Source organism: Lepidochelys olivacea (genome assembly GCF_965140295.1).
Source record: "Lepidochelys olivacea isolate rLepOli2 genome assembly, chromosome: 1".
Lineage (NCBI taxonomy): Eukaryota > Metazoa > Chordata > Testudines > Cheloniidae > Lepidochelys > Lepidochelys olivacea.
Genome location: NC_140411.1, coordinates 273,139,437 through 273,151,703, shown reverse-complemented (window position 1 = coordinate 273,151,703; position 12,267 = coordinate 273,139,437). Strand labels below are relative to the sequence as shown.

At 38.1% G+C, this 12,267-nt stretch overlaps 1 protein-coding gene across 1 annotated transcript in view; it reads right to left on the bottom strand.

Moving 5' to 3' along the window:
- Positions 1–1,952: 1,952 nt before the first annotated feature.
- Positions 1,953–12,267, bottom strand: part of DCN (decorin) — a 44,841-nt gene continuing 34,526 nt past the window's right edge. Inside the window, exons 6-8 of the mRNA XM_084639254.1 lie at positions 11,914–12,007; positions 6,547–6,685; positions 1,953–3,505 (exon numbers count right to left, since the gene is read on the bottom strand). Coding sequence (XP_084495380.1) covers positions 3,311–3,505; positions 6,547–6,685; positions 11,914–12,007 — 428 coding nt within the window. The 3' untranslated portion in view covers positions 1,953–3,310. The remainder of the gene's footprint in view (positions 3,506–6,546; positions 6,686–11,913; positions 12,008–12,267) is intronic.

Here is a 12,267-nt window from a genome sequence, read left to right as displayed (position 1 = left end):
TCTATCTATCTATCTATCTATCTATCTATCTATCTATCTATCTATCTATCTATCCAGATAAGTTGGAAGTTACCATACAAATGTGAGAGGCTAATTAGTTAAGATGAGCTATTATCAGCAGGAGAAAAAACATCACACAACAAAAACACTAACCCAGGAACCTATCCTTGCAACAAAGCCTAATGCTAACTCTGTCCACATATTTATTCAAGTGACACCATCATAGGACCTAATCACATTAGCCACTCCATCAGGGGCTCGTTCACCTGCACATCTACCAATGTGACATATGCCATCATATGCCAGCAATGCCCCTCTGCCATGTACATCGGCCAAACTGGACAGTCTCTACGCAAAAGAATAAATGGACACAAGTGTGACATCAGGAATCATAACATTCAAAAACCGGTAGGAGAACACTTCAATCCCTCTGGCCACTCACTAAAAGATTTAAGGGTGGCAATTTTGCAACAGAAAAGCTTCAGAAACAGACTCCAATGAGAAACTGCTGAGCTTGAATTAATATGCAAACTAGATACCATTAACTTGGGTTTGAATAGAGACTGGGAGTGGCTGGGTCATTACACATATTGAATCTATTTCCTTAAGTTAAGTATCCCCATACCTTCTTGTCAACTGTCTAAATGGACCATCTTGATTATCACAACAAAAGTTTTTTTCTCCTGCTGATAAAAGCTCATCTTAACTAATTAGCCACTCATAGTTTGTATGGTAACTTCCAACTTATATTTATGTATATATATGTTACTATATGTTCCATTCTATGCATCCGATGAAGTGGGCTGTAGCCCATGAAAGCTTATCCTCTAATAAATGTGTTAGTCTCTAAGGTGCCACAAGTACTTCTGTTCTTTTTGCATATATTTGATGATACACCAGTCAAGTGTTGTCTCATTTTGGACCAGCTTTAATTTGGCATGAGCCCACTAGAGTGAGGGTGTATTATCATGGCCTTTATTTATTCCAACTTAAAGAACAGGTCTGAGAGGCAGTGAGACCACATTATATTAGCAGTGATTGGATCGTACGAGGGATGTAGTCTTTGGGGACAGCATTTGCTTTAACATTGATCATACATTCATCTTGTAAGGACCCAGTTCCTTGTACACAGAGGGGAAGTATGGACTGAATCTACCACATATCTACCACATAACAGGATCTCGGCCAAATGAGACATATGACCACAGCATGAAAGAAAGGTACTGCATTGGACTAGTTCTACTGCCAGGTAGGGAGAAATGGAACGTTTTGGTTATATTTGGATCTAGATGTTTAAGTAATACATTAATAAAAGTTGTGGCCATTTATTTAAACAGTGTACATATTAGTTGTGTGGACTCTTTATGGCTGTTGATGATACTTGTATCCTTTGCTAAAATGCTATTTTTGTAGTTTTCTAGTTTAGTTTCTAGTTTCTAGTGTAGTTTTCTACACTACTTCTCCCCAGTGAATTATGTCAAATTTCCCAAAAGATCCTATAGAAAAAATTCACTTTGGTGGCTGACATCCTGCCACATGACAGGCCATGTAAAGATTCTGATCTTAAACTCCCAGATACGCAGAACTAAATAAGGAGATTATTTGACTGAATGAATGGAAAAGACATGAAATAAGTATGCAATTAAATTCTGTCCACATCTCTTATGAATATTATGGGTCTTTATAATTTCTGCTAGTTACAGTAGTGACAGCTACAAAAAGAACATTTTCTTTCTCATGAAAAGAAATTTGTAGAAGACTGCTGTGTTGGAAAGTGGGTTTTTTTGTTTTGTTTTCTAATTTCTTTGGGGAATAAGAGACAATGTGTGCTCATTTTAGCTGTCACTGAGTATAGAAGGTTTTTATTTTTGTGGACCCATCCAGGATTATAATTCTGACAATTTGTCTGTTTTGATTACATAACCTACATAATAAAGACGAGGAATTGGGAGTTTGCCTGTATTACAGCATTCTTTAATATAAAAGCCATACAAGTTTTACAAATTGAAAAGATTGACTTGGAGAATTAAGTGGCCTCAGAAGGTTCTTTTAACATGACAACTGGAATGAGTATAAAAAGAACTTTGTAGACAACGGAAGTAGAAATGTGCAGCCTTCCTTTGCCATGCCTATTACCCTCTCATACCAACTGTAGAACCCAAATACATGGATTGCTTTCAAACCACTCTTAGAAGAAGAAGAGATTTCCAAGAATGATGTCCCAGTTCTGGCCAGTGATTTAATCTTGTTCCCAGAAGTATGAGTCAGCTGATATTCCAAGACCCACGAATACCTCCATTTCTTCAGATAGGCAGGCTGCATATCTCTACTTGTCTTTTTTTAAAAAAATAGTTAAAAACTGAAAACAGTGAAGAGAGTCGACTAGTGTACAATACAGAATCAGTGAAGAATGTTGAAGTTTTTAGATTTTATATCTATAAGTGGATTAATATAGAAGGCTAAATCATAATTACCTCACTCTCACAAGTAGGCCCAGTGAAGACAATGAGACTGCTCATGTGATTAAGGTGTGCTGGATTTGCCCCAGATAATGGTAGTCATCATGATCCAAAAGTAGTGAATATATGACAAATGTCTTGTACTGCAAATTATTTATTTTTTTAGGCCAACAAAACTTTTATTTGCTAACCTTGACTAGAATTGCTCAGGTAGATTTGTAAACACTTAGAAAAGGAAATATGTATACAATATGAGTTTGTTTTATTTTTTTTTACCAAAATAATGACATTAGCAACAATTTATATTGCCTTTGCTAAATAGATACATTCAGAAACAGGCTTTAAACATGTTATAGCAGATATTTTTAAACCTCCAGGGCTTGATTTAAGTTTAAAGGGGCTAACTGTGCCCAAGAATAAAAAATAGAGTCTCATCTCCTTTTTACTCTACCAATTTCCATGAGTGGCTATAAAAACAAAAACAAAAAAACCCAACAACCCTCAATCATTATCATTTGTTTTTAATATCAAAAGATTTGACAAATATTTACCCCGAATCTCATATACAATGGAATGTGAAAACCTGTAGTGTTCAGCTAACTGAAAGATACCACAGAAAGCATTCTGGCAAGATGAAGGCTGAAATAAGTCTAAATAGAGTACAGCTGGCAATTCTTTTGATGGTGTGTTTTGTCTTATACACTTATAAAGAATCAGTAATTTTACATCAATGGGTGATATCCACTCAGTGAAGTTTCCAGTATTTGGCTTTAATTGTTAACAATTTTTAAACAGGCTTATGACAACAGGTATTTGTAGCTGAAATACAACTGAGCTCCATCTCTGTGGCTCTATTTGTAATTTCCAAGCTGTATTGCCGAACTTTCATGGACACATCGGAAAGTAGATGGCTGGATTTCCCAGTATTGTACAGGGTTGCTGAAAAGACTCACACCTGAATAGGAAGCCTTTTTGGTGTTGTATCCAGGAGGGCAAAAGTCGCTGGGGCCAACAGAAGCAATTTTATTGTTATGAAGGTAGACTACCTGAAATATATACAATTGTTTCAGTGAGAAATCAGACTACTATGGCAAAGTGCATAACTAATCTGGATATTTCAGAACATCAGTAAACATTGTACAGTACATGACAGCACAGTAATCTACCTGTTTCTCTAAATACACTTTCATTTGATACTTTATGCTAATTTTCTTGAGCTACTAAGGCCTGGTCTACACTGGGGGAGAGGTGGGGGAGATCGATCTAAGTTACTCAACTTCAGCTACGTGAATAACGTAGCTGAAGTCAACGTTCTTAGATATACTTACTGCGGTGTCTTCACTGTGGTAAGTTGATAGCTGATGCTCCCCTTTCAACTCCGCCTGCGCCTCTCGCTCCGGTGGAGTACCAGAGTCAACGGGAGAGCGCTCGGCGGTCAATTTATCACGTCTAGACTAGACGCGATAAATAGACCCCCCCCCGGATCGATCGCTGCCCATCGATCCAGTAGGGAGTGAGGACAAGCCCTAAAAATTTAACTGAACTTTGCCATGGCTAATAACCAGGAATCCTAGTTTTCTGTGATTAAAAAGCAAAACAAAATTATCTGATTAAAAAAACATAAAAAGACAAATTTTTCCACACTTAAAATGAAATGCTGAACTTCAGTTTCCCTAGATACAATATATATTGAACGCAATGTTTTATTGATACAGTGGAACCCCGTTTATCTCAACTAATTGGGACTGGGGCCAGATCAGGTAATCAAAAATTTGGATAATCTGGAGAGCTTCAGCCCTGCTGCACAGGGCTGACAGCCTGATCCCAGCTGCCCAGGGTTGACAGCCCCTCTTCAGTTAATACGGAAAGCTGCATAATGGAGGGTTAGATAAATGGGGTTCTACTGTATACGATTTTATTTTTTCACAAAATGTAAAAACTAAAGATTCTCTGTAAAAATGCAAAGTCTGTGCTTTTTCCACGTGTTCCGTGGCAAACAGATTTGTAGGATCCCTGCTAATAACTTCTGAAGACTGGTCAAATAAAGCTGTGTCACTTCTAATCTAAGGGCCCAATTAGAAAGGTACTTACGCACATGCCATACTTCAAGCAAGTATTTGTGACTGCTCATATGCTTAAAGTTAGGCTTGTGCCTAAGTATCTAGCTGAATAAGAGACTACAACCCAAAAACTAAAGCAAAACTAGCACTGTGATATAATCATTATTGATTGTAAACATTTTTCAATCATAATCATTCCTCTGGCCAATATATTTGTTACAAAGTGGATAGACAAGACAGGGAGAGAGAGTGTGTGTGTTTGGGTTTTTTTTCAAAGTGAACATAGACTGTTTTCTATTTGGCCTTTTGCTTCAATATAGGGAATATCATCAATATTGTGATAATTTTAACTCCTTGCCAAGAGCAATTATAAAGATTTTAAGGCTGACTACAGCATGGGCATTCTTTTTCCACCAATGTTTGCAACGTATAATTTCATTATTTATGACAAATGTTATATGCTTTAGTCAAGCTTGATGATATTTTTCTCTTGTACAAGATACACCTAGCTGGGGTTAAGAATGATAACTCACTTGGATATATAGGGACAGGAAGGACAAAATACAGGATATGGAGGGACAAAATAGTTTGTATCTGTATTTTTATTAGCATTATTTTAACAATTGAGTTATTTTCTGCGTGGTAAAGCAACTATTATATAGGTCATCTCAAATAAGTGCTGATAAAACCTCTATACGCTGTCTCCTGATCATGTATTTAGTAAATTGTCACATTTTAAATGAAAAAAACTATTTTAGAAACATCTTAAAGGGTTATATTTCCAAAAGGGACTATTTTTTTGTTTTTCTTCAAGTGCAATGCCTTTGTTATACTGAGTCCAACTGTACAGGGCTCAGAGGGAGCTCTAAAACCCTCTGAGAATGACCTATGTCTAGGAATGTCACAATTTTAAAGTTTGCTATCTCCAGGATTTTCCAGAGCTGCATGCAAGTGCTGGTTCCCATTTAGGGAATCTTTCCTTTCCAGTTATTTGACATTTGTGGGTAAAATCCTGGCCCCACTGACATCAATAGGCGTTTTGTCACTGACTTCAATAGGGCCAGGATTTCACTTCATATTTCTAGACCTTCAGGCTTAGAAGATGTCTGAGCTTATATCTGTTACTGGTGTGGAACTGCATATGAACTGTTCTTGGCCTCAGGAAGGTGTAATTTTGTGAGAGACCAAGGCAAACATTTCTGGGACAGTTATAAAAAAAATGACTGTCTAAAGCTGCTGAAAGGTTTTGAATCTGAAAAGAAGTCTTGGGGAGACAGTGTGGAAAGAGCAGCAAAATGTGCATGATACATTTATCAAATTTATTATCTCCATTGCACACACATTTATGGGTCTATGGACCTCTGCAGTAAGGAGACTAGGTACCTCCATGTCCATATACTCAAAATTAGAAATGAAATGTCAATCCTCTAATATGCTGTACTTTCTTTTACATGTCAGCATATATTCAATGGTGTAATCCAGCAGTTCTGAAACTGTGGGTCAGGACCCCAAAGTGGGCCGTGACCCCATTTTAATGGGGTCACCAGGACTGTCTTAGACTTGCTGCGGTCCGGGGCTGAAGCCTGAATCTCACTGCCTGGGGCCGAAGTCCGGGGGCTTCAGCCCTGGGCAGTTGGTCTCAGGTTACAGGCCCCCTGCCTGGGGCTGAAGCCTTTGGCATTTGGTTTTGGCCTCTGGGCCTGGGGCAGTGATGCTTGGGCTTTGGCGCCCACACCCAGGGCGGCGGGGCTCAGGGGGATTCAGGCTTTAGTCCCCCCCTTCTGGGGTTGTGTGGTAATTTTTGTTGTCAGAAGGGGGTCACGGCACAATGAAATTTGAGAACCCCTGGTGTAGTCAATTACTGCCAAACAGTAGATATGAGGCTTGCCTCAAGTCAGAGTTTGGGGGCACAAATGAAAAAGATAGGATGGCCAGTACTGTGTAATGTTCAAAGATCCATAGTTCAAAGACCTGTTTTTCAATCCCTTTCAATTATTGCACATCTGAGTCCATAAGATATACTTTACCTGGATGTATTTGTGTTCAGCCAGCCCACCAGGCACTTTGACAAGTTCATTGTTATCCAAGTGAAGTTCTTTCAGATGAGGTATACTAGCAAGAGAGCCATTATCAACAGCACTGATACTGTTGAAACTGAGACCCAATCTGCAAAAGGAAATGACACTGGGTAAACATTAGCAAAACAACAAATTCTGACAGGTGATTGCTACTGCAGTTCTTCACAAAGTATGTGGTTTTTCAAATTTATCACACAATGGGGCAGGATGGCCCTATGGATTGCTAATGGGATACAGAATCACAAAGCCACAATACATTTGGATGAGCAGGAAATTCCATGACTTGAGCTACCAGAATTATCATTGCATAATTCAATTTGTTTCCACTTCACCTTGTATTTCTGAGTTACTTGCTTACTATTGCTACAGCGTGTATTTTTGTATATATTCACATTTACAGTAGTCACCAGGCTATCAAAACTGACTTTCTAAAATTCACCTTACGAGCTTCTTGCATGACCAGTGGAATATTGAGGCTCTAGACTATAAATTTCTCTTTCTATTTATGTGACCCCATTACAGTGTATCTGAGCATCTCACCAACATGTATCAGTTTATCCTGACAGCATCCCTGGGAGATATGGATATATTTATTTCCATTTTACAGATGGGGAACTAAGGCACAGAAAGATTTAATGACCTGCCCAGCAAAACACAGGAATTGTGTCAGAGCTAGGAAATGACCCCAGAGCTCCTGAGTTGCAGCCAGGGGCTGTAACCATATAACCATCCTTCCTTTTAATAGTATGCACGTTCTGGATTTACTAGCACAATTTTGTCCAGTCTGGAAAATCTGGTCCTATGTGTATTTGCATATTGTTGCCCTTCATGTCTGAAATCACTAAAATTAATGAGTTTCCTTCTCTAAAGGATCTGGTAATCCAAGTTAAAACAGTCTGTTCTTCAGCAGGAATGCTATCCTGTAAAATAATCTGTTGTAATATATCTAGTGGGAAGGAGTCTGCTTTATCCTTTAACCTAAAGCATTGCTTTTTAATTTTCAGGAAAATATATTCGTTGTGGGACTTCTTAACTTTACAACTCTGAGCAACAGCCCAAGTATTTTATAGATGTAATCAGAACCTCTAACAACAGTACAACTTATTATAGATGAAGACTACTAGAAACTGGCAGTTTCACAACAATCTGCTATGGTAATGCTGTATAGTTTATACCAGGTACAGAAGTCAGATTCTGGACCTAATATGTAACCACACAACTGAACGCATCTGATTAGACTTTACAGCCATAAAGAAGTTCCCAGAACTGATGTCAGTCAAGATTAGAACCCCTTGTGCAGAGTGTCTTTAATAAAATAAACATGGAAAGAAAGAGTAATGCTAACATCTAGTACAACTCACTAGATTTAAACTACAAACAAAACTACTATAACACGACAAAACTATTAAAGGTCTGATCCAAGGTCCATTGAAGCCTCCCACTGAGATCAGTGGGCTTTGGATTAAGCCCTAAATAACTGATATGACAGTAACATTACTCCTATAAGAATCAACCTTAATGTAGTTCAAAAGATCCCTTACCTTTACTAGAATATGTCAAATCCTAAGAACTTCACTTAAGTTCTTACTTAAACAAAGTTCCCAATGACTACAGTGCATAAAAACTAAGTAAAGACTCCAGGATTTCATTTCATGTAATTAGCTTGGCCTGAAGAGCAAATAACGTATTGGAATTATTTAGAAAACTTTGGCAATGTGTATCACACAGGATGTTTGGGGATGTGTCAAAAATATGGTCATTTTGGCAAAACTTTGTACAAAATCTAAATGAACACATATCTAAAACATAATTTGGATACAAATACAAGTATCGAAGCAGACGTGTCTAAGATAAAGAGCATTCCATGGGAACAGCAGAATTGGCTTTTATTTTTGTATACTGACAGAGATGAAAAAGTGGCATACAATAGTTTTAGAGTGTTAGAACACAGTATGGTTTTCATCTTCTTTCTTTTTTTCTGTAGGGATAGAAGGGGAGGAAGCTGGGAAATGGTTCTTTATATAATAGCTTTTTATATTTGTAAATGATTTACAGATGTTTTAGCTGTATTAGACTCATCACTGAATAACTTGTGAAGACTAAGAAAGAAAAAATATATAAAAATAGAAATGAACATCTATATTGTAATTCAAAAGGATGTGTTCAGCTTCTTTAGTCTCTAACCCTTCTGCTGGCCCTTTCCCATGTTGCTGTCATATTGACTACACAAACACCACAAATCTGAATATTAGCATTTAGGCCCAGGTACAACTTCCATTGTATGCAATGGGAGACTTCTCATTGACTTTTAATGGGAGATAGCCCTTAGTACAGTCACGTACCTAATGCACGCACTCTCCTGTGGAACTCCATACTATATACAATCCACAGAATCATTTGTCAAGTTAGAGGGGTTTTTTTGCTGTAGCTTTGTGTGAACTGTGTTTTAGGAGACTTAAAAGTAAACTTTAAAAAACATATTGCTGTTCCGGTAGTAGTCACGGATTCACCACAGCGTAAACAGTGGAACCAGGAAGAGGCATCATGCTGAACAGGTGCCGTACCAAAATGTCCTAACACAGACATACACTAAACTGGCCTGTGTCTGAAACATTAACTGCAGCTTAAGGAAGCTATTAAACTGCTTAACCACGATAGGTTCCAGCAGAAGTGAAGTCAAATTCTAGCCTAACTGGGTGGCTACCTACATTTTTATTTAGGCACTTAAATGAAAGTAGCTCTTTTTTTTTTTCTGGTTGTTTTTTGGCCCTTGTATTTTATTCAACACACCTGTGGGGATTCTCCCCCTTTGCTCTCCCAATGGCCCTACCTTTCCCTCCTCTTTCTTCAGCCTTCCTCTCTCTGCCCCATCCCCACTAATCTAATTCGCAATTAATCTAAATTTAAAAGCAGGTTGATTGAGCCTCATGGTTTGATAATCCTGCAGCATGCTGTTGCGTAGTATGAATTTGGCACCACCTTTTTCCCAAGCCAGTAGATTTAATCTAGAGCCCCAGAAAAAAATTGAGTGTTTTTCTAAAGATATCTGCCCTCTATAAGAGTTCTTGCTGTCTGATTAATGAAGTGGTGGTGGCCTCTTCTCCACTTCTTTCATTGTCCAAAGCCATAATCACACCCATCGGAAGTGAACGTGTGAAAAGGAGGTAAAATGGTAGTTCTTCAGAATGAGGAATTTGGAACGTGTAGTTGGATTTGGCTGGAAATATTTGGAAGCTCAACGGTGGTGGGGAAGAAAGGGGAATGCCAGGACCCACACTTCAAAGTAAAATATCAGGATTTTTGTTTTGGAAGGGTTCTTTTTCCTCATTTCTATAAGGTTGTTACATAAGCCACTAACTTTAGACTAAATGGTTGCATTTAAAATATTGCTTCCTGGTCCTTAATTCATAAGTTATTGTATTTTTCTCATATGCTTACAAAAAATTCAGGAGCCTTCCAAATAAGGCATCAGAACATTGTGTATGGCTTTCTGGGTGAAGGTGTATCTGTGATAACACATGGTGACAAAATGAGACATATAGCAGAGAACTGAACATTTTCAGTACTGAAATGTTCTGTTTGGATTTTACAAGCCCCCAAAAGCTTTTCCAAGAGACCGATTCCAAGAAAGAATAAAGGGACTATCCATATTTAAAATATCCAAGAAACTTCATTTGAACCAGTTATATTTACTTCAGTGCATTTAATTCCAGGCCAAACTAATGTAAATAGAGAGGCAAATTCAGCTCCTATTAGCTTCTAATATGTTTTCCAACTGTCTCTCTTCTCTGCCTGCATTCTGTCAGTCAGACGAATGATAGACATATAAGTTATCTCAGGGACAAAAAAAGGCCTTGATAAATTAAATATTCGTCTTCATAAAGCATTATAAAATATCATAATCTTATAACTTCAGAAGCCCCAGTTTGATAATTAACACATTACTGGGCCCATATTACTCTCTGATGGGATGGTTAATGAGAGGTAACCCACGGAATAATTCTACTGGTTTATTAACATCCTCGACTGAAGGACCGGACATCACCCTATATTTTCCTGCATCTAGAGGAACCCCAAAATGCCATTATTAAGATGAAAAAAACCCACCTCCCTGCACAGAGTATGATTCTTTTGCATTGTGCTGTTGACCCAGAGCAGTACAATGCAAAATACTTACCTCACAAACCCCCTCGTCAGCATCAGTATGAGAGTCACAGTGCCTGACTCTCTCAGCTTTGTATAGTCATTTATACCAGTGTAAAGTGAGTGAAGAGTTGGTGTAAAGTGTTACCAAACCATAAGTAAGTGTAGCATTTTACACCTACTTTGCATGCAGTCTGTACCAATGTATATGAGTACACAGTGCGGTGAGAATCATATGCACAATGTTTATTCAAAATATTGCACATGATATTTTCAATCGGTTCACTGAGTCATTGTCCTGGCATGTATTTTTCCACATCAACCTACTTACACCTTCCTCTGAAGCATCTGCTGCTGGCCACTGTCAGAAACAGGATACTGGCCTAGATAGACAATGGGTTTGATCCAGTACGATAATTCCTATGTTCCTATCTATTTCTCTCATCCTACTTTAGGCCTCAATTCAGCAAAGCCTTGATGTACAGGTGTAAGTGCTTTGCTGAATCATAGCAATAGTCCCTAGTGGACATTTTTGCACAACATATCACAAACATTGGATTTCCTAAATTTCCAAAGTTTCCTTATTGTTAATCCTCAAAATTTGAGACCATTTTCCAAAACGGGTTATTGCTAGGTCTGTTCAAAATTAATTCCAGGTAGCAGTGTTTTTGCCTGGTAAATTCCTTAGATTTCAAAAAAGTTGTTTGAGTTGCTCAGTGGCAAAGTCCCGGTGTTCTCACTAAGCCTTGTCTACATGGGGGGTAATATACACTATGGCGGTGTGATTTCTAAAGTTCACTGACATGTTCCACATGAATTGGCCCATGTAGACCCCGCTGGTACGTACTAATGGTTCCCTATTGCGCTCCAACTTAGTACCCTTTCAAACAGCACTATGTTAAAGTGTACTAGGGAACTTTTGAGTGCATACCGGCAGGGTCCATATGGGCCAAATAACACACAACACATTAGTGTGCATTAGAAATCTCACTCCCTTCATGGACATTGCCACACCATGTAGACAAGCTCTAACTTTTCCTGCTAAATGGTTTGGCACATCTCAAGCTAAAAGATTATCACCCTTCTTAACTACAGAGTGATTTCTTCCTATTGTGTGTATTGCAGCTATTGTTTTTTACATAATACTTGTAAGTTATGTGAAAATGTTATTACTTAGCCAAGTTGACAAGTCCAGCTAGACTTTCAGAATCAATTTTGGTGATCTTGTTGCCGTCAAGATGAAGCTCTGTAAGGGATGGAGGAAGGCCTGAAATAGAAGATGTCCCAAAAAAGTTTCAGTATAACTCAAATATAAAAAATGGGCCTGATTCTCAGTTCTATTATGTGTCTTTTATATTGCTAGAGTGGTATAAAAGAGCCTTAGCAAACTGAGATCAGGCCAATTAATTGTGGAGCATGGACCCATCAGAGAAGAGTCATGAATATTGCAACTTGCACTTTGAAAAGTATTTGTTTTAAACATTAAAGAAGAACTTTCACAATGAGGAGAACTTGAAAAGCGTGGAT